Raw genomic sequence first — 19,466 nt, 5'->3', positions numbered from 1 at the left:
GAATGCTCCAACACTGGAGGTTTTTAAGAAGAGGTTGGATAACCATTTGTCTAAAACAGTGTTTCCCAACCTTGGCAACTTGAAAATATTTGGACTTCAACTCCCAGAATTCCCCAGCCAGCATTCGCTGTCTGGGGAATTCTGGGAGTTGAAGTCCAAATATCTTCAATTTGCCAAGGTTGGGAAACACTGGTCTAAAATGATGTAGAGTTTCCTGCCTAAGCAGGGGGTTGGACTAGAAGACCTCCAAGGTCCCTTCCAACTCTGCTATTCTGTTCCATTCCATTCCACTCTATTCTATTCTATTCCTTCTGAAAGAGAAAGCAAAAACGTAGAATAATTGGGTCAGAAGTCACCTTGGAGGTCTTCTAGTCCAGTGTTTTTCAACCAGTGTGCCGTCGCACACTAGTGTGCCGCGAGACATGGTCAGGTGTGCCGCGAAGCTCAGAGAGAAAGAAAGCAAGAGAGAGAGAAAGCAAGAAAGAGAGAGAGAGAAAGAGAATAAGAGAGAGAGAAAGAAAGCAAGAGAGAGAGAACAAGAGAAAGAAAGAGAGAGAGAAAGAGAGAAAGAAAACAAGAGAGAAAGAGAGGGAGGGAAGGAGAGAGAGAGAGAGAAAGACATAGAGGGAGGGAGGGAGAGAGAAAGAGAGCAAAAAAGAGGAAGGAAGGAAGAGAAAGGAAGGAAGGGAGAGAAAGGGAGGGAGAAAAAAATAGAGTGAAGGGGAGGAAGAGAGAGAGAATTTTTTTGTCCAAACTTTTTTTAGACGCCCCCCCGCCTCCCCCGCTCAATGTGCCCCAGGGTTTCGTAAATGTAAAAAATGTGCCGCGGCTCAAAAAAGGTTGAAAATTACTGTTCTAGTCCAACCCTCCATTCAAAGACTCAATTCAATGATGGCCTCAACCACAATAACTCCAATATTTGGAATACTGTGTTCAGTTCTGGAGACCTCACCTACAAAAAGATATGGATAAACGGCATGCAAATCCAATAAATAAATAAATAAACAAAAAAACAAAAAAATAATAAATAAATAAAATTAAATAAATAAAATTAAAATAAAATAAAATAAAATAAAAGGGTCCAAAGACAGGCTACAAAAATGGTGGACGGTTTTAAGCATCAAAACTTACCAGGAAAGGCTTCATGAACTCAATCTGTATAATCTGGAGGACAGAAAGGAAAGGGGGGACATGATCAAAACATTTAAATATGTTAAAGGGTTAAATGGGGTTCAGGGGGGAGTTTTTTTTAAATAGGAAAGTGAACCCAAGAACAAGGGGGCACAATCTGAGATCAGAAGCAACATGAGAAAATATGATTTTACTGAAAGAATAGCAGATGCTTGGAACAAACTTCCAGCAGACATGGTAGATAAATCCACAGTAACTGAATTGAAACATGCCTGGGATAAACATAGATCCATCCTAAGATAAAATACAGGAAATAGTATAAGGGCAGAGTAGAGGGACCATGAGATCTTTTTTTGCCCCCAACCTTTCTATGTTTCTAACTCTTGGAGTGATAAGCCATGTGTTTACATATGGCGTGTTTTTAATCTCTGACAGTTTTTGCCAGATGAAAAAGGCAACTCAAATTTTCTTCTTCTGGCGTTGAGTATAGTACTTGTTTGTGCAACTAAAGCCAGATTGAAATGAGCAGTCAAACCGAAAGACTATGCTTGCCAGCTTTTATTGCACAAAAGCTTTTCCTGTTTTGCAATGCTGACGGAGATCAACTATGACCTCTCCCCAAAGGGTTACATCTGGAAATTGTGGTTTGCTGCAAAGCCACCCAGATGTTTAGATTGGGTTTGGCGTTTTTACCCACCAGTCAAGTCATTCCCAAGGCCCTGGGTTAGGCAAATGTGGTTGTTTGATGATGTCAGAGATGGCGTCACAGAATATAAATTCTTCCAAGTAAAATGACCTTTTTTGCAATTGAGCGATGGCGATATTGTCCTTTCTGACGGTGTTCGTGTGATGCTTGAGATGTTTTGAGATTGCACCCAAGACACCTATTGGTAATATCTTCCCTTTCTTTTGACACAGTTCCTCTACTTCTGTTCCCAGATTGTTATGTTTTGGGTTTTGTCCAGTTCTTTTCTTTCTTTTGTTGATGTCTCCAGGGATATAATAACAATAATCTGAGGAGGATTATTGTCATTGTTATTTAGATTCAAAACAGATCTGGATGGTTTACGGCTGAGGTCTTCAAACTTGGCAACTTTAAAACTTGGGGACTTCAACCATCAAAATTCCTAGCCAGAATATAATAAATAGAATAAGAATAGAATAAGAATAAGAATAGAATAGATAGAATAAGAATAGAATAGACTTTTGAATGAATAGAATAGAATAGACTTTTGAATATAGAATAGAATAGAATAGAATGAATAAGAATAGAATAGAATAGACTTTTGAATATAGAATAGAATAGTATAAAATAGAATAGAATGAATAAGAATAGAATAGACTTTTGAATATAGAATAGAATAGAATAGAATAAAATAGGATAGAATGAATAAGAATAGAATAGAATAGACTTTTGAATAGAGAATAGAATAGAATAAAATAAAATAGAATAGAATGAATAAGAATAGAATAGAATGAATAAGAATAGAATAGAATAGACTTTTGAATATAGAATAGAATAGAATAAAATAGAATAGAATGAATAAGAATAGAATAGAATAGTCTTTTGAATATAGAATAGAATAGAATAAAATAGAATAGAATAGAATGAATAAGAATAGAATAGAATAGACTTTTGAATATAGAATAGAATAGAATAAAATAACAGAGTTGGAAGGGACCTTGGAGGTCTTCTAGTCCAACCCACTACTTAGGCAGGAAACCCTACACCACTTCGGACAAATGGTTATACAACATCTTCTTAAAATCTTCCAGTGTTGGAGCATTCACAACTTCTGGAGGCAAGTTGTTCCACTGGTTCTAACTGTCAAAAAATTTCTCCCTAGTTCTAATTTGCTTCTCTTCTTGATAATAATCCTCAGGTGCTTTGGAGAATAGCTTGACTCCCTTGGGTTTGTGGCAGCCCCTGAGATAATACTGATTCTCTTGAATTTACAGGGATGGAGTTAACATTTAACTATAATTTGGATTGCCTGGGCAATGGCAGAACCGAGTGTCACTGTGGAGCAGAGAATTGCAGTGGATTCCTAGGAGTGCGGCCAAAGGTTAGTGACAGAAGTGGGGGAAATTGTCACTCCCTCCCCTCTCTCTCTCTCTCTCACACACACTGTCTGCTTGTGCTCACCACTCATAACAAAGTCCAAACGAGGACTTTCCTCCTGGTCCCTTTCATGATAGGTAGTCCTCAACTTACAGGACGCAAAGCAGTTACATAGTTCTCCAGCCCTGTGTAGATGATACAATGAAATTAGTCCGGCCCTTATACGGTACAGTGGTACCTCTACCTAAGAACGCTTCTACTTACGAACTTTTCTAGATAAGAACCGGGCGTTCAAGACTTTTTTGCCTCTTCTCAAGAACCATTTTCCACTTACAAATCCGAGCCTCTGAAACTGTAACCGGAAAAGGCAGGGAGGAGCCTCCGTGGGGCCTCTCTAGGAATCTCCTGGGAGGAAACAGGGCTGGAAAAGGCAAGGAGAAGCCTCCGTGGGGCCTCTCTAGGAATCTCCTGGGAGGAAACAGGGCTGGAAAAGGCAGGGAGGGGCCTCCGTGGGGCCTCTCTAGGAATCTCTTGGGAGGAAACAGGGCTGGACAAGGCGAGGAGAAGCCTCCGTGGGGCCTCTCTAGGAATCTCCTGGGAGGAAACAGGACCGGAAAAGAATGAGAGAAGCCTCCATGGGGCCTCTCTAGGAATCTCTTGGGAGGAAACAGGGCTGGAAAAGGAGGAGAGAAGCCTCCATGGGGCCTCTCTAGGAATCTCTTGGGAGGAAACAGGGCTGGAAAAGGAGGAGAGAAGCCTCCATGGGGCCTCTCTAGGAATCTCCTGGTAGGAAACGGCCTCCACCCTCCCTGTGGTTTCCCCAATCGCAGGCATTATTTGCTTTCACATTGATTCCTATGAGAAAAATTTTTCTTCTTACAAACTTTTCTACTTCAGAACCTGGTCACGGAACGAATTCAGTTCGTAAGTAGAGGTACCCCTGTATTGGTTTCTTATCCTGCTCTACCTTGTAGGGCTGATGTAAAGACAACCAATGCTCCTTTGTGCTTTTATTAACGTTCTTCTTGGCTTTTCTCTCCACCCGTTCAGACGGCGTGCGCCACAGCAAACGAGGAGAAGGCGAAGAACGCGAAACTGAAGCAGAAGAAACGGAAGATCAAAACGGAGCAGAAACAGATGCACGAAGACAATTGCTTTCAGTGCGGAGATGGGGGTGAACTCGTCATGTGCGACAAAAAAGACTGTCCCAAAGCATACCACCTCCTCTGCCTTAACCTGACACAGCCGCCCTTTGGTAGGTGCCGGCCCTTTAGTGGCAGCTGTAAAGAGGACCCCCCCCTCTTTTTTTTTTTTGGAGTGGTGGGGAGGACGTGAAAAATATACAATTGCAAAAATCATCGGCCGCTTAAGCTAGGAGCTGTGGTGGCGCAGTGGTTAGAAGGCGGTATTGCAGGCTAACTCTGCTCACTGCGAACAGTTCGATTCTCACCGGTTCAAGGTTGGACTCAGCCTTCCATCCATCTGAGGTCGGTAAAATAAGGACCCAGATTGTTGGGGGCGATAGGCTGACTCAATAATAATAATAATAATAATAATAATAATAATAATAATAATAATAATAACAACAACAACAACAACAACAACAACAACAATATAATAATAACAGCAATAATAACAATATTATTATTATTGTTGTTGTTGTTGTTGTTGTTATTTATTAGATTTGTATGCCGCCCCTCTCCGTAGACTCGGGGCAGCTCACAACAGTAATAACACAATACTGTATATAACAAATCTAATAGTTCAAAGTCACTAAAACCCCCTTATTAAAAAGAAAACATACACCCAAACATACCATGCATAAACTGTATAGGCCCAGGGGAGATGTCTCAGTTCCCCCATGCCTGGTGGCAGAGCTGGGTTTTAAGAAGTTTACAAGGAGGTTGGGGGCAATTCTAATCTCCGGTGGGAGCTGGTTCCAGAGGGTCGGGGCCGCCACAGAGAAGGCTCTTCCCCTGGGTCCCGCCAAACGACATTGCTTAGTCGATGGGACCCGGAGAAGGCCAACTCTGTGGGACCTAACCGGTCGCTGGGATTCGTGCGGCAGAAGGCGGTCCCGGAGATATTCTGGCCCGATGCCATGAAGGGCTTTATAGGTCATAACCAACACTTTGAATTGTGACCGGAAACTGATTGGCAACCAATGCAGAACAGCTTAGAGAGAGCAGTAAAACATTGTGAAGTGATATACAAGTTTAAGTGCCACTTCTATTGCTGCTCTCTTTCAGTAGTGCAGTTGCGAAGAAATTACCGTATTTTTTGGAGTATAAGACGCACCAGAGTTTTTGGGGAAAATAGGGAAAAGAATCTGCTTACCAGGTATTCACCTGGCTAAAGTCCTTAGTCTGCTCAGCTTCAGCACATTATTTTATCCCCCGGTTAGGGCTTTAAAAAAGCCATATTCATAGAGAGTAACAATGAAAGAGCTTGCAAGCCAGTAAGAGGTGGGAAAACCCTTCGCACCTGGAAAGAAACATTCGGAGCAAGTTAGAGCAATGAAGAAAACCCTGCAAAGACTTAGGGCTTGGAAAACATTCTTTGCAGAGAGTAACAATGAAAGAACCTGCAAAGTAAGAGCTGGAAAGATTGTTAGCACCTTGTTAGGGAAAGCTACATAAGATGCACCTGAATTTTAAGCCTCTTTTAGCGAAGAAAAATGTGCAAAAATACAGAAACTAGGGAAGACCCTGATATCTTTAGGAAGCGAACATAGCAGTCACACAATGGAGCAGGAGCAGTGTTCTGTCGGGTTCTCTGGTAAACTTCTCCCAAAAATTCACAGGTACAAATTTCAGACACACACACATTTGAAAATTCAAAACAATGTTCTTTATAATGAAAATTCACTTAAACCAAGCCCTCTTTTGGTATAGCAAAGAGCACTCGTCTCCAAACAAACTGGTAATTGGTACAAGTCCCTTATCAGTTCTGTGATACTTAGCTTGCAGTGTGAGGCAATTCACAGTCCTTCTTCTTCCACAAAGTGAAACACACTTTGCTCTGGTTTAGTTTCAAAGTGGGGAAAAATCAGCACACAAAAGGTCAAAGTCAGTAAAGCAGTCACGAAACACAACAATCAGATAATCCTCCACAATGGCCAAACCCACAGGCTGCTCTTTATAGCAGCCTCACTAATGACCACAGCCCCACCCAACCACAGGTGGCCTCATTTTCTTTGATAATAATCTCTCAGTTGTTGCTGCCTATGCATCGCTCTCCACATGCGTGGCTGTATCATTAACTCTTGTTCTGAATCCAAGGAGGAGCTAGATAATTGATCTCCTTCTGAGCTGTCTGCCACACTCTCCTCCTCCCTGTCACTCATGTCTTCTTGGTCAGAGGAGCCTTCATCAGCAGATTCCACCGGGGGGCAAAACAGGCCTGCAGCATGTGGATGTCTCCCCCACATCCACAGTCCTTGGGGCAGGAGCTGGGCCAGAGCTAACCACAACAAGCAGTAGGGATGATGTCGGCTTCCAAGATACTTGTGCTGAGTTTCCACCAATCCAGTCAGTTTCTCGGCATTTTGCAATCGCCAAGGAATTTGGGGTCTTGGGTGTTTTCTTGCTTCCCAGGAATCCTTCATCAGGGCCTGAAATGACCTTTTTAAGCCGAACTTTCCATAGGATTGGCTCTGCCAGTACTTTTTTTGGCATGAAAGTACAAGGCCAGGCTAAGGTCTTCTCTGTCAAGGTTAGTGGAGTCAGAGGGAAACAGCTGTGCTAACTGGACTTTATCTTGCTTTCTATTTACCTTGAATTTATTTATTTTGGTTGGTAGATTTGTTTTTTGGGGGCACATCTGAGAATGTAGCATGTTTGTCCTGCTAATTTGGGGTTTTTTGCATTACTTTTAATATTAGATTTGTTCATATTGTCTTTTTACTGTTGTTAGCCGCCCCGAGTCTGCGGAGAGGGGAAGCATACAAATCTAATAAATAAATAAATAGAAAATAAATAAATAATCTGATCAAGCTGAGGTCGCAGTAAATCTCTCAGAACGTGGAGATTCTCAGTTATTGAGATCTGGGATCTCTCTCTCCAACCTTGGCAACTTTAAGCCTGGTGAACTTCAACTCTGGGAGACAGGGGGAGTGGTGGCGGTACAAATCCTTGGGGGGAGCTTGTTCCATAGGGCTGGGGTCACCACAGAGATTGCCCTTCCCCTAGGCCCTGCTTGTAAGAAGGGTGGAGGCCCTGTCTCCTCCCAGGAGATTCCTAGAGAGGCCCCACGGAGGCTTCTCCCTGCCTTTTCTGGCCCTGTTTCCTCCCAGGAGATTCCTAGAGAGGCCCCACGGAGGCTTCTCCCTGCCTTTTCTGGCCCTGTTTCCTCCCAGGAGATTCCTAGAGAGGCCCCACGGAGGCTTCTCCCTGCCTTTTCTGGCCCTGTTTCCTCCCAGGAGAATCCTAGAGAGGCCCCACGGAGGCTTCTCCCTGCCTTTTCTGGCCCTGTTTCCTCCCAGGAGAATCCTAGAGAGGCCCCGCGGAGGCTTCTCTCTGCCTTTCCAGGTTCGTAGGCTCAGGTTTGCAAGTAGAAAATGGTTCTTCAGAAGAGAAAAAAAAATCTTGAACACTTGGTTCATATCTAGAAACGTTTGTAAGTAGAGGCGTTCTTAGGTAGAGGTACCACTGTAGTTCTAGTTTGGACCGTGAAACGGGCTGGGTCTTTTCTTCCGACCCTGTTGTGGTTAGCTCTGGTCCAGCTCCTGCCCCAAGGACTGTGGATGTGGGGGAGACATCCACATGCTGCAGGCCTGTTTTGCTCCCAGTGGAATCTGCTGATGAAGGCTTCTCTGACCAAGAAGACATGAGTGACAGGGAGGAGGAAAGTGTGGCAGACAGCTCAGAAGAAGATCAATTATCTAGCTCCTCATTGGATTCGGAACAAGAGTTAATGATACAGCCACGCATGCGGAGAGCGATGCATAGGCAGCAACAACTGAGAGATTATTATCAAAGAAAATGAGGCCACCTGTGGTTGGGTGGGGCTGTGGTCTTTAGTGAGGCTGCTATAAATAGCAGCCTGTGGGTTTGGCCATTGTGGAGGATTATCTGATCGTTGTGTTTCATGCCTGCCTTGCTGACTTCGACCTTTGTGTGCTGATTTCCCCCCGCTTTGAAACTAAACCAGAGCAAAGTGTGTTTCACTTTGTGAAAGAAGAAGGACTGTGAATTGCCTCACAGCTGCAAGCTAAGTATCTCAGAACTGATAAGGGACTTGTACAAATTACCAGTTTGTTTGGAGACGAGTGCTCTTTGCTATACCAAAAGAGGGCTTAGTTTAAAGTCAATTTTCATTATAAAGAACATTGTTTTGAATTTTCAAACGTGTGTGTGTCTGAAATTTGTATCTGACTTTTCGGGAGGATTCTGCCAGAGAGCCCGACAGAACAGACCCCTGGGCTGATTTGACCTCTCTCTCGTTCTCTTCTCAGGCAAGTGGGAATGCCCGTGGCACCAGTGTGCCATCTGCAGCCACCCGTCGACTTCGTTTTGCGAGTTCTGCCCTCACTCCTACTGCAGAGAGCACGAAAAGGGAGCCCTGGTCTCCTCGGCCTTGGACGGATGCTTCTGCTGCTCGGAACACAACCCCAAGGCTCCGGTGGCCCCCGAGTATTGGGGCAAGATTAAGCGCCGGCTGGAACAGCAAAACCCGGAGGAATCCTCGAAGGAGTGAAGAGGAGGGCGCTTTTTTCGCGGAAACGCAAACCCCGACGTTTGTTCCCGTTCAAGGTGGCAGATCCTTGTGAATCTAGATACAGTGCCAGGGGAAGTCTCCTCGAATCTTTTTAGAGCTGCCCCGGTGGGACTCCAGGTTAGGATCGCTGGAAATCTGGGAAGGCAGCTAGGAGCCTGCGCGCCTGATTCGGTCCGTTTCCCCTCCCCGTGAACGTGTCTTTCGGGCTCTGGAAGATCAGGAAGAAGCAACTTGGCATCCATTATTTTTTGTTGCTGTTAAAAGAGGAGACCTTTTTCATGCCAGGGTTTGAAGGGTTTGCAAAAAAAGGAAATAAAATAAAAGGACCTTGAATTTAAAAAATATGTTCTCTGCCTGTAGGGGAAAACAAAGAAGAAGAAGAAGAAAAGAAAGATAGCGAAAATATTTATTTATTTAATTTCTAATGGACTTTTTTGAGGATTTCTGGTTCTAATACAATCAGTGTGTCTGAAAACAGAGTAGCAGCACCAGCCTGGTATCTTATCTCTCTCTCTCTATGTGTCTTTTTTTAATTATTATTGTTATTATTTTCCGGTCAGATTTTGCAATTATGTGGTTTAAAAACATGAGATAAATCTTTATCGGGCAGTTCCAAAGCGAGATATTTCCATTAACTTCATCATGGCAAGAGTTGGGGCGAGGGTTTTTTTTTGTTTGGAGATGGTGCAACGCCTCTTCCTTTTTTTGAGTGAGTAAACAATAATCATGCTACCTTCACCCACCGTATATATTTGTGGTAAACTCCGGTAAGGGTATGGCTAGCTGTGTCAAATTCTGGTAAGGGTATGGCTAGCTGATGAGTGCAAAATAGCTTGAAATAGATCTGTGCTAGTCTCCGTTCCTTTGCATTATCAGTAAAAAAAATATGTGACATATATATATATATAAATTAGGACTCTGATTTTGGAAGGGCATGTTATATTGGTCACTTTGGAAGCATGTACTCTGGGGTTTGCAAGTTCTGCTTTCTCTAAAGCAGTGTTTCCCAACCTTGGCAACTTGAAGATATTTGGACTTCAACTCCCAGAATTCCCCAGCCAGCAAACGCTGGCTGGGGAATTCTGGGAGTTGAAGTCCAAATATATTCAAGTTGCCAAGGTTGGGAAACACTGCTCTAAGAGGGCTTGTGTAAGAGAGGCTGGTAGGTTGTGTCTATAAAAATCTGGGTGAGGGGGGGGAAAAGTCAGGAGGCTGGGGAATATTTCTCTTTTGGTCATTTTCATTTAGCTATTGCATCCGAAGGAGGCTTGGGCAGGAAAGTCTCCAGAGCTGTCACCGTTGCAACTCTTTCTACCTTAGAGGAAAGCAAACCTCTTCCTCCTACTCTTGCCTTCACAAGTTGGACGTTCTGGCTCTTCTTTTGCAAGGCCTTGAGTTGGTTCCTTCTTCTTATGAATCTTCTACCAGGCAGAACCTGTAACTCTTGCACAGTTTACGCGGTAATAAGATACGGACGAAGATCGGTCTTCTGAAATCCGAAAAGGCAGAATTTGGCTGCCAGCTGTTACGTGTTTTATATGTATATGGCCAGTTTTGTTCTTGTCTCATCCGGTTTGAACGTAGGTTATCCAAAGGAACCCCTCACCACTGGATAGGAATGGTCTATCTCAGGAGTCTCCAGCCTTGGCAACTGTAAGACTGCAAGCTTTGCTTTGCTAAGGAATTCTGGAATTGAAATCCACAAAAGTCTTAACAGTTGCCAAGGTTGGAGAACCCCTGGTCTATCTTACAAAGCCATCTGTGTATTTCATAAAGACTAGTTTAATAATCTCTCGAAAAGAGCCGGCACTGAAATTTACATAACTTGTTCCCGCTGAGTATTCCAAGTGTCTCCAGAAATACTTGTTTTTATTTAGGATGCTTAGTTCAATAATGACTGTACATTGATTTATATGAGCATAACAGATTTGTCAATTCCAGGGAATAGACAGTATTTTATGATGCCGGCGACTCCTTTTTTTAATTGGGTTTTTTTTTTTAATTAAAAATCCTTCTTTTTAAAAGCCTATGAAGGAAAAGCAAATACAGCTTCTATTTTCCTAATCCGCATAGGCGTAAAAATAAGGCACTACATTCCTTTAAATCACCGGAGATGTCTTTGGGTTTTCATTCAGTTGGCAAATTCCTTTGCAGATCACGGACTTTGTTTTCTTGTATTGTATAAGCTTCAGAATCATGAGGACTAATGAAATACGAAGCCCTAAAAGACGATGACACATATTTGATAACACTAATGAACTTTTGAAAGTGATTTTTGAGAACACTACAATTTATTTATGTATATTTAGGTTTAGATTTTCGCATTATTTTATTACTTATTTGATTTGGGGGGGGATAAAAAAAACAAGGCCATGGAGGAAGAAATTTTTTATCCCAATCTAGGAATCTTAAATTCAGAATGCTGGTCTTTATTTTATTTCATACACTCCATTATTCCTTGATTGAATGGCCTGCAAAGTGCCCAGTTTTCATGGCTTGAGAAGGCAAATATCAAATTAGGGAATAGATGCTGCTGAAGTTAAGGTGATGTTTGGAAATACCGCAACTCCAATCAGTGCATGGCATTAAAGCTTGGGCTACGCGTTAGCACCTTGGCGCCTTGATCATGTTCTCCAAATCATGTTCTCCTTTCTCTTTGGTCACTTTTACCCCTCCTCCAACTCTCTCTCAAACTGCCTTGTAACTTGTTGTGGTTCTTTATCTTTTCATTGTGCTTTTTTGCACAAACTTGTGTCATTTGGTTGAAGAGATCTTTTGCCCTTAGTAGTGGACGATCCAGCGTCATGTATGTCACCTCAAGTGCAATTCTGCAAGGAGAAGTGGCCAAAAGTGTTGATGAGTAGAAGAGGCGTTGGTGGATGGTCAGAATTCAGAGCAAATCTTGCTTTTAGGCCACCCCTGAAGTAGCCTAGGACACTTCACTATCAGGTCAATTTAAATTATTCAATTTTAAATTTCCGATTTTCTCCACTAATGGATGAAAAAGCTGAAGAAAGCATCCATTGTATTGGATGATAGTATTTGTTAGAATAAAGCTTTCGAACCCCATGAATTTTCTTTGTTAAGATGTTTCCAACGTTCGCTGGCTACGTTTTCAATGTTTATTCGTTGTTTCTAGATTGAGTCCTTAGCTTTGGTTTGGTTTGATTTATTTAAAGAAGTAGAATGGGAAGGTTTTGTTTGGAAATGCAGCCCTCCCAAAAGCAATAGAACATCCTTAAGAAACAGAAATATTGATCATGAATATAGTGATTTTTATTTTTTTGGTGAGCAACGGGAATATTAAAAGGTTCCTGGATTCTCTCCCTCCTTTCTCTGTCAAATTCTAATTACTGTATTCAGAACATAGAAAAACATTATTCTGTGATAAGCAAAAAAACTTTGGTTGTGTTCTGTGAAAATTCTAAATGTAGAATTTGGTTTCTTTGCCTCTGCAAAAACGGGGTTGAAGTATTGCCACGAGGAATGGAAGTTGGGCCAAAGGAAGGCTGGTATATCTTCCCCTTCCCATCCTATTCTGTGTCCTTGATTTATAAAATGTGCCCCCTCCTCTCCATCTTTTGCTAATCTTTTGCTAATTACTGGTGTGAAGGGTTTTGTCTTTCCAAGCAGCTCGTACCATTGCTTAACCACTGCTGATTATACCCACTTAGACTAGATTTAAGTTTCCCTGAAATATGTGTCTTGCGCTCTGCACACATCTGTGGGAGAAACCATTTGGACGCAGCAGGTCTTCTTGCCGAGTGGACCACAGACACCCATAGTAGCAGCATGATGTGAATTCAGTGAAATGTAATTTCTGCGTGGGCAGACACCTGGCATGGTGGTTTATATGCACAAGCCACGATAGGGGTTCCCCTCGAGAGAGAGAGAAAAACCAGTTACATTTTTGCTTCGTCCCCTAGGGCAGTGTTTCCCAACCGTGGCAACTTGAAGATATCTGGACTGGCTGGGGAATTCGGGGAGTTGAAGTCCAAATATCTTCAAGTTGCCAAGGTTGGGAAACACTGCCCTAGAACACGCACTTTAATCAGCAGTTGAAAGTTGGTTTGCTGCACTTGAAGACTGCAGGTTTGCGTTCCTGAATTGGTGGCGATGCTTTGAGCTTTGAAACTGTAGAACGCAGAGATCTTTGGGCTGTATTGTCATAACCCGTCGTGACTCAAGGCTCTGGAATGCTTTTGCATGGCAGCCTTGGTTAAATCTGGGCCTCGAGGAAATAATGTGTTTGTCTGCAGGCAAAATGAAAAAGGAAAAAAAAGCATTACGAAAACATCTGGCTAGGTGAATAGTTGAAAGAGCATTGTTTTGACACTTAGGTTTCAAGCAGGTGTCTCACGAATTCGGAGCATACCTGGGGATAGAGTGATGTCTGCATATCTTTAGACCGACAGCTGCTTCGTCAAACATTCCCAAGAGTTTCAATTCATCCAAGAAATGAAATAAAAATGTTATTTAATGTTATGTTATTACTTAGATTGGTATGCCGCCCCTCTCCGAAGAAAAATAATAATCAAGAAACATTTCTGCCATTTTTTCTGATTTGCGCTTTGGAGGAATGAAATAAACCAAGGAAGCGCAAACAGCCACCCGCACAGTATTGTTTGAAAACTTCCCCCATCCACCCATGTCTTTGCAGGCCTCGATGTGATTCCAAGCTTTTCCATACTGAATCATGAACCCGTTGCTTTTTGGTTTGATCTCAAAGCTCTGGTGGGCAAGCCTCCCCCAATGCCAAGTTGTATGTCTAAAGCGAAGTGTTTTGATTTTCGGTCATGGTGCTTTTTTTCCCTTTCCTCCAGGACGTACAACACAGGCGTGTGCTTCCTACCTTGTGTGTTAGCAGCCCTTAAGTGCATATTTGCGTTCTTTAAAAAATGCCACATGGGAAAACAGTTCTGCAGAACTTGTAATGAAAACAGAGGGACTCGGACGCATCTCCAAGTCTGCCCTGTGGCGTTCAAGAGATGTAATTAATACAATATCATTGCCAATGATCTGAAAAACCCATGGACTGTATATATAGATATATATATATATGGAGATGTTATGGGTAGGGATGGGAGGTGGGGGAAACGTCAGCCGCTGGTACGAATATAGTCACTTTAACATTATTCTCTTCTGCCTCATTGAATTCAGGGTTGAAAGTACTTGAAACTATTTTTCCATGCTTTGTTTTACAGTTTGTGTTTTATTTATTCATTTTCCTGTTGTATTATTATGGGTCTCGCGCCCCCCTCCTCACCTGAACGTGGAATCCGAAAGAGATTTCTGCTTCTGTTGCATGATCTGCATTCAAGGCATGTAGGAAATACTTGGGAAGTAAACTCCACTCTTTTTCTTGACGCTGTTTAAGAGCCAAGTTGCCTGAGGTGGGAGAAGCAATACGACTTTTCCAGCATTTTTGCATTTTCTAAACACTTAGAAATACCAAATGCTCCTTGCTCTCCACATCAGGAGATTTCAGACGGAAGAAAAAAAATGCACTTAGCCTATCTCTCCTAGAAGATAACTAAGATAAATCTGGGAGGTGGACTTGAGCAAATTGGTATTCAACTGCCTGGGGCGAGCTTGGGTGCAAATGTAATTGGGTAAGGGGGCATTCTCCTGGAGAGGATGGGAAGAAAGGAAGCGGGCTGGGGTTTGTTTGTTTTTTGCAACTGCAGGATCATGCATAAATCTAGGAATGATGTGTCTGCCCAGCATCAACTCTGCCTATACTATTAAATTGCCAGTTTGCCAAAGCTGTTTTGTTTACTGCTTCCTGTTATAGAGATGATAATAGTCCCCTTCGCACAGGAATGGGCTGCGCTTGTCTTTTTAGGATCGGGGTCTTCCAAACGTAACAATTTGGAAGATTTGTAGACTTGGTTTATCAGAATTCCCTGCAAAGTTGGTTCTTCTGTGACTTGTGGACTTCAACTCCCAGAATTCCTGAGCCGATCATGCTAGCTCAGGCATTCTGGGAGTTGAAGTCGATATGTCATAGAAAAGCCATCTTTGCCTACTATCCCTGCCCTAGCTGGGGAATTCTGGGAGTTGAAGTCCACAAGTCTTAAAATTTTGCCAAGTTTGGAGATTCCCCAGGATAGGAGACATTCCTCCTGAGCCACCAGGCCTCCTGGGAGAATGAGTTCTCAAACAAGAATGAAGTGGAGAAAAGCTTTATGTCTGCTTTAGGTTTTTTTCACGTTGATCTAAAATCTGGTCAAATGTCATTTATTTTTCACTGCCCTGTTTTTTTCCCACCCCCGAAGCAACGAAACTTGCGTTCCCATTGAAAACCAAGTTGGTGAAATAGCTATTACGATGGGCTAGCAACCAGAATGTGTCTTTATTTGTTTATAAGGGTATGTGCTTATTATTCTGAGTTGGTTAGAGAAGGCGGGGGTTTTTTGGTAAAAAAAAAAAGACAAAATCCATTTGTACCCCCAAACACGTGAATATTGCACAACAGACACCAATACCAACAGATTGTCTCCATTCCTGCGTAACTCTTTATCTGTAACAATGACTTTGTAGAATTGTTATTTCTGTAGATCTTGTTACTCTGTACCAAACTTTGTAGATTCTGTGAGATGTTATTTTAACAGGAATCACCAGAGTCTTTAATAGCAGAATCATTGATATTCGCTTAAAAAAAATAAATCAATATCTTTAGGAGTTTCTCAAAACCCAGATAGAAGATTTCAACACTAAAGAGTAGTGTTAAGTTTCCCTGGGGGTGATCCATGGGGATTATTACTGTATTATGACTTGATGTTGCTGCATAGACTTTGAGACATAACAACATTTTGGAGGGGTTTTTTTGGTTGTTTAGCCCAGTGCTTTCCAATCTTGACATCTTGAAGACATCTGGACTTCAACTCCCAGAATTCCCCAGTGAGCATTCGCTGGCTGTGGAAGTCTGGGAGTTGAAGTCCAGATCTCTTCAAGTTTCCAAGGTTGGGAAACACTGGTTTAGCCTATGTTCTCTTGTATAGTGTGGCATCTATAAACCTTGGTTAACTTGTATATAGATAGTTCATTGTTTACTAGTCAAAGTGTATCTAGAATTGCCTGTAATATTTTAGCTTCTTACTGAATGTGAGTGATGGTAGGAACATATAATTTTTGTACATTACATTTACGGAGATGTTGCCTTTTTTATTTTACAAATACTTTGGAATTCAGATGTGTGTTTGCTTCTGTGAACATTAATTTGGAAAGGTTTTTAAAATGACATTCCACTGATTAAATCTTTGCTTGAGGTTGACTTCAATAAATTGTTCTGAATGTTCCAATTAAAAATGTAGTCACATTTTATTTTATTTTTTTCTTTACAGTCACCTTGGGCAGGAAGGAAATTCTGAAAACAACTTTAGAAAACTTGCTCAAACCGAGTGTGTTCCTGCTTTTGTCAAGCACCTTGTGAGTTAGGAATGGGACCAATTGTTAGGAGAATAAAAAGCCACAATTCCCTTCAGAAGAGAAGGATTTAGGGGTAGTGATTTCTGACAGTCTCAAAATGGGTGAGCAGTGTGGTCGGGCAGTAGGAAAAGCAAGTAGGATGCTTGGCTGCATAGCTAGAGGTATAACAAGCAGGAAGAGGGAGATTGTGATCCCCTTATATAGAGCGCTGGTGAGACCCCATTTGGAATACTGTGTTCAGTTCTGGAGACCTCACCTACAAAAAGATATTGACCAAATTGAACGGGTCCAAAGACGGGCTACAAGAATGGTGGAAGGTCTTAAGCATAAAACGTATCAGGAAAGACTTAATGAACTCAATCTGTATAGTCTGGAGGACAGAAGGAAAAGGGGGGACATGATCGAAACATTTAAATATGTTAAAGGGTTAAATAAGGTTCAGGAGGGAAGTGTTTTTAACAGGAAAGTGAACACAAGAACAAGGGGACACAATCTGAAGTTAGTTGGGGGAAAGATCAAAAGCAACGTGAGAAAATATGATTTGACTGAAAGAGTAGTAGATCCTTGGAACAAACTTCCAGCAGACGTGGTTGGTAAATCCACAGTAACTGAATCTAAACATGCCTGGGATAAACATAGATCCATTGTAAGATAAAATACAGGAAATAGTATAAGGGCAGACTAGATGGACCATGAGGTCTTTTTCTGCCGTCAGTTTAATATCTTTCTATGTTTCATAGCATCAGGATTTTGTATGTCAGGGATCAATACAGAAAGGTTTATTTTTGAAGGATAGGTACCGTATTTTTCAGAATATAAGACACACCTTAGTTTTGGGGGAGGAAAATAGGGAAAAGAATCTGCTTACCAGGTATTCATCTGGCTAGCGTCCTTAGTCTAGTCAGTTTCAGCACATTATCTTCTCCCCTGTTTAAGGGCTTAAAAAAAAACATTATTCTGAGACAGTAACAATGAAAGAGCTTCCAAGCCAGTGAGAGCTGGGAACATCCTTAGCACCTGGAAAGAAAAAGTTGGAGCAAGTAGAACAATGAAAAAAACCTGCAAAGACTTAGGGCTTGGAAAACATTCTTTGTAGAGAAAGAGCTTGGGAACATTAATAGCACCTGGTTAGGGCTAGAAAGAAACATCTGGAGCAAGAAAAGCCATGAAAAAACCCTACAAAGACAGGGTTTGGAAAACATTCTTCTCAGAGAGTAACAATGAAAGAGCTTGCAAGCAGGTAAAAGTTGAGGACCTGGTTAGGGCTGGAAAGAAACTTATTCGGAGCAAGTTAGAACAATGAAAAAAACCCTGCAAAGACTTAGGGCTTGGGAAACATTCTTCACAAACAATGAAAGAGCCTTCAGGGTAAGAGCTGGGAAGAGCATTAGCAGCTAGTTAGAGCTGGGGGGAAGCAACTTGGGCATCCTCAATCCACAGCTCACATTAGAGCAGTGTTTTTCAACCAGTGTGCCATGGCACACTAGTGTGCCGCGAGACATGGTCAGGTGTGCCGCGAAGAAGGAAGCTCAGGTTCCGGTCTCGCAACTTTTTGCTGAGAGAGAGAGTGTGAGAGTGAGTGAGAGAGAGAGAGAAAGAAAGCAAGAGAGAGAAAGAGAGAGAGAGAGAAAGAAAGAGAAAGAAAGAAAAGAGAGGAAGAGAGAGAAAGCAAGAGGGAGAGAGAAAGAAAGCAAGAGGGAGAGAAAAAGAGAGAAAGAAAGAAAAAGAAAGAAAGCAAGAGAGAGAGAGAGAAAAGGAGAGGAAGGGAGAGAGAGAGAGAGAAATGAGAGAAAAAAGGGGAGGAAAAAAGAGAAATGAGAAAATGATTGAGACATAGAATGAGAGGAAAGAGAGAGAAACAAAAGAGAGAGAGAAGTGACTTGATTTAAAGTATATGATAAAAAGAACCCAAAGAATAAGAGAAAATCACCCAGCCCTCACCTGTTTCAAGAGTGTGTATACACACACACACACACACACAAGGGGGGAGGAGACAGGGATGGAAAAAGAGAGGAGAGTGTCTTAGAGTGTCATTTTGTATCATTTTGGTTGGTGACGTGCCCCAGGATTTTGTAAATGTAAAAAATGTGCCGCGGCTCAAAAAAGGTTGAAAATCACTGCATTAGAGAACCATCTTTCAGCTGTGGCGAGTGGGGGCGTTTGCCCAGGTTCGCTTGGTGCACCAGTTGCGGCCCTATCTGGACCGGGAGTCACTGCTCACAGTCACTCACGCCCTCATCACCTCAAGGTTCGACTACTGTAATGCTCTCTACATGGGGCTACCTTTGAAGAGTGTTCGGAAACTTCACATCGGGCAGAATGCAGCTGCGAGAGCAATCATGGGCTTTCCCAAAAATGCCCATGTCACATCAACACTCCTCAGTCTGCATTGGTTGTCGATCAGTTTCCGGTCACAATTCAAAGTGTTGGTTATGACCTATAAAGCCCTTCATGGCATCGGACCAGAATATCTCCGGGACCACCTTCTGCCGCATGAATCCCAGCAACCGGTTAGGTCCCACAGAGTTGGCCTTCTCTGGGTCCCATCAACGAAACAATGTCGTCTGGCGGGGCCCAGGGGAAGAGCCTTCTCTGTGGCGGCCCCGACCCTCTGGAATCAACTCCCCCCAGAGATCAGGACTGTCCCCCATCCTCCTCACCTTTCGCAAACTCCTTAAAATCTACCTCTGCCGTCAGGCATGGGGAAATTGATTCCCCTGGGCCGTTTCCGTTTTATGTATGGGTTGTCTGAGATGTATGATTGCTTTTATATTAATGGGGTTTAAACTGTTTTTAATCATTAGATTTGTACTGTATTTTGTTGTTGTGAGCCGCTCCGAGTCTCGGGAGAGGGGCGCATACAAATCAAATAAATAAATAAATAAATAACATCCAAATTTTCAGCCTCTTTTAGGGAGGAAAAATGTGTGTCTTACACACCAAAAAATACGGTAATCCTCAACTTACAATCATTTGTTTAGCGACTGCTCAGTTACAGCAACACTGAAAAAATGCTTTCCAACCATAGGATAATTGTAGCAACTTTATTTTCGCATGATCAAAATTCGGATACTTGGCAACTCTCAAATTTATGATGGTTGCAGCATCCTATTTATGATGTAAT

General features: G+C 42.3%; 1 protein-coding gene across 4 annotated transcripts in view; it reads left to right on the top strand.

Annotated features, from left to right (window-relative positions):
- NSD3 (nuclear receptor binding SET domain protein 3) overlaps positions 1-9,303 on the top strand; it is a 119,999-nt gene extending 110,696 nt beyond the window's left edge. For all 4 annotated transcript variants that reach the window (XM_070765362.1, XM_070765358.1, XM_070765360.1 and 1 more), the window contains 3 exons: positions 3,091-3,197; positions 4,244-4,448; positions 8,649-9,303. In XM_070765362.1, coding sequence (XP_070621463.1) covers positions 3,091-3,197; positions 4,244-4,448; positions 8,649-8,890 — 554 coding nt within the window. In that variant the 3' untranslated portion in view covers positions 8,891-9,303. The remainder of the gene's footprint in view (positions 1-3,090; positions 3,198-4,243; positions 4,449-8,648) is intronic.
- Positions 9,304-19,466: the final 10,163 nt, after the last annotated feature.

The sequence above is a fragment of the Erythrolamprus reginae genome, chromosome 12 (genome assembly GCF_031021105.1).
Source record: "Erythrolamprus reginae isolate rEryReg1 chromosome 12, rEryReg1.hap1, whole genome shotgun sequence".
Classification (NCBI taxonomy): Eukaryota; Metazoa; Chordata; class Lepidosauria; order Squamata; family Dipsadidae; genus Erythrolamprus; species Erythrolamprus reginae.
The sequence above is the reverse complement of the archived record's forward strand: the minus strand, read 5'-3'. Positions and strand labels throughout refer to the sequence as shown.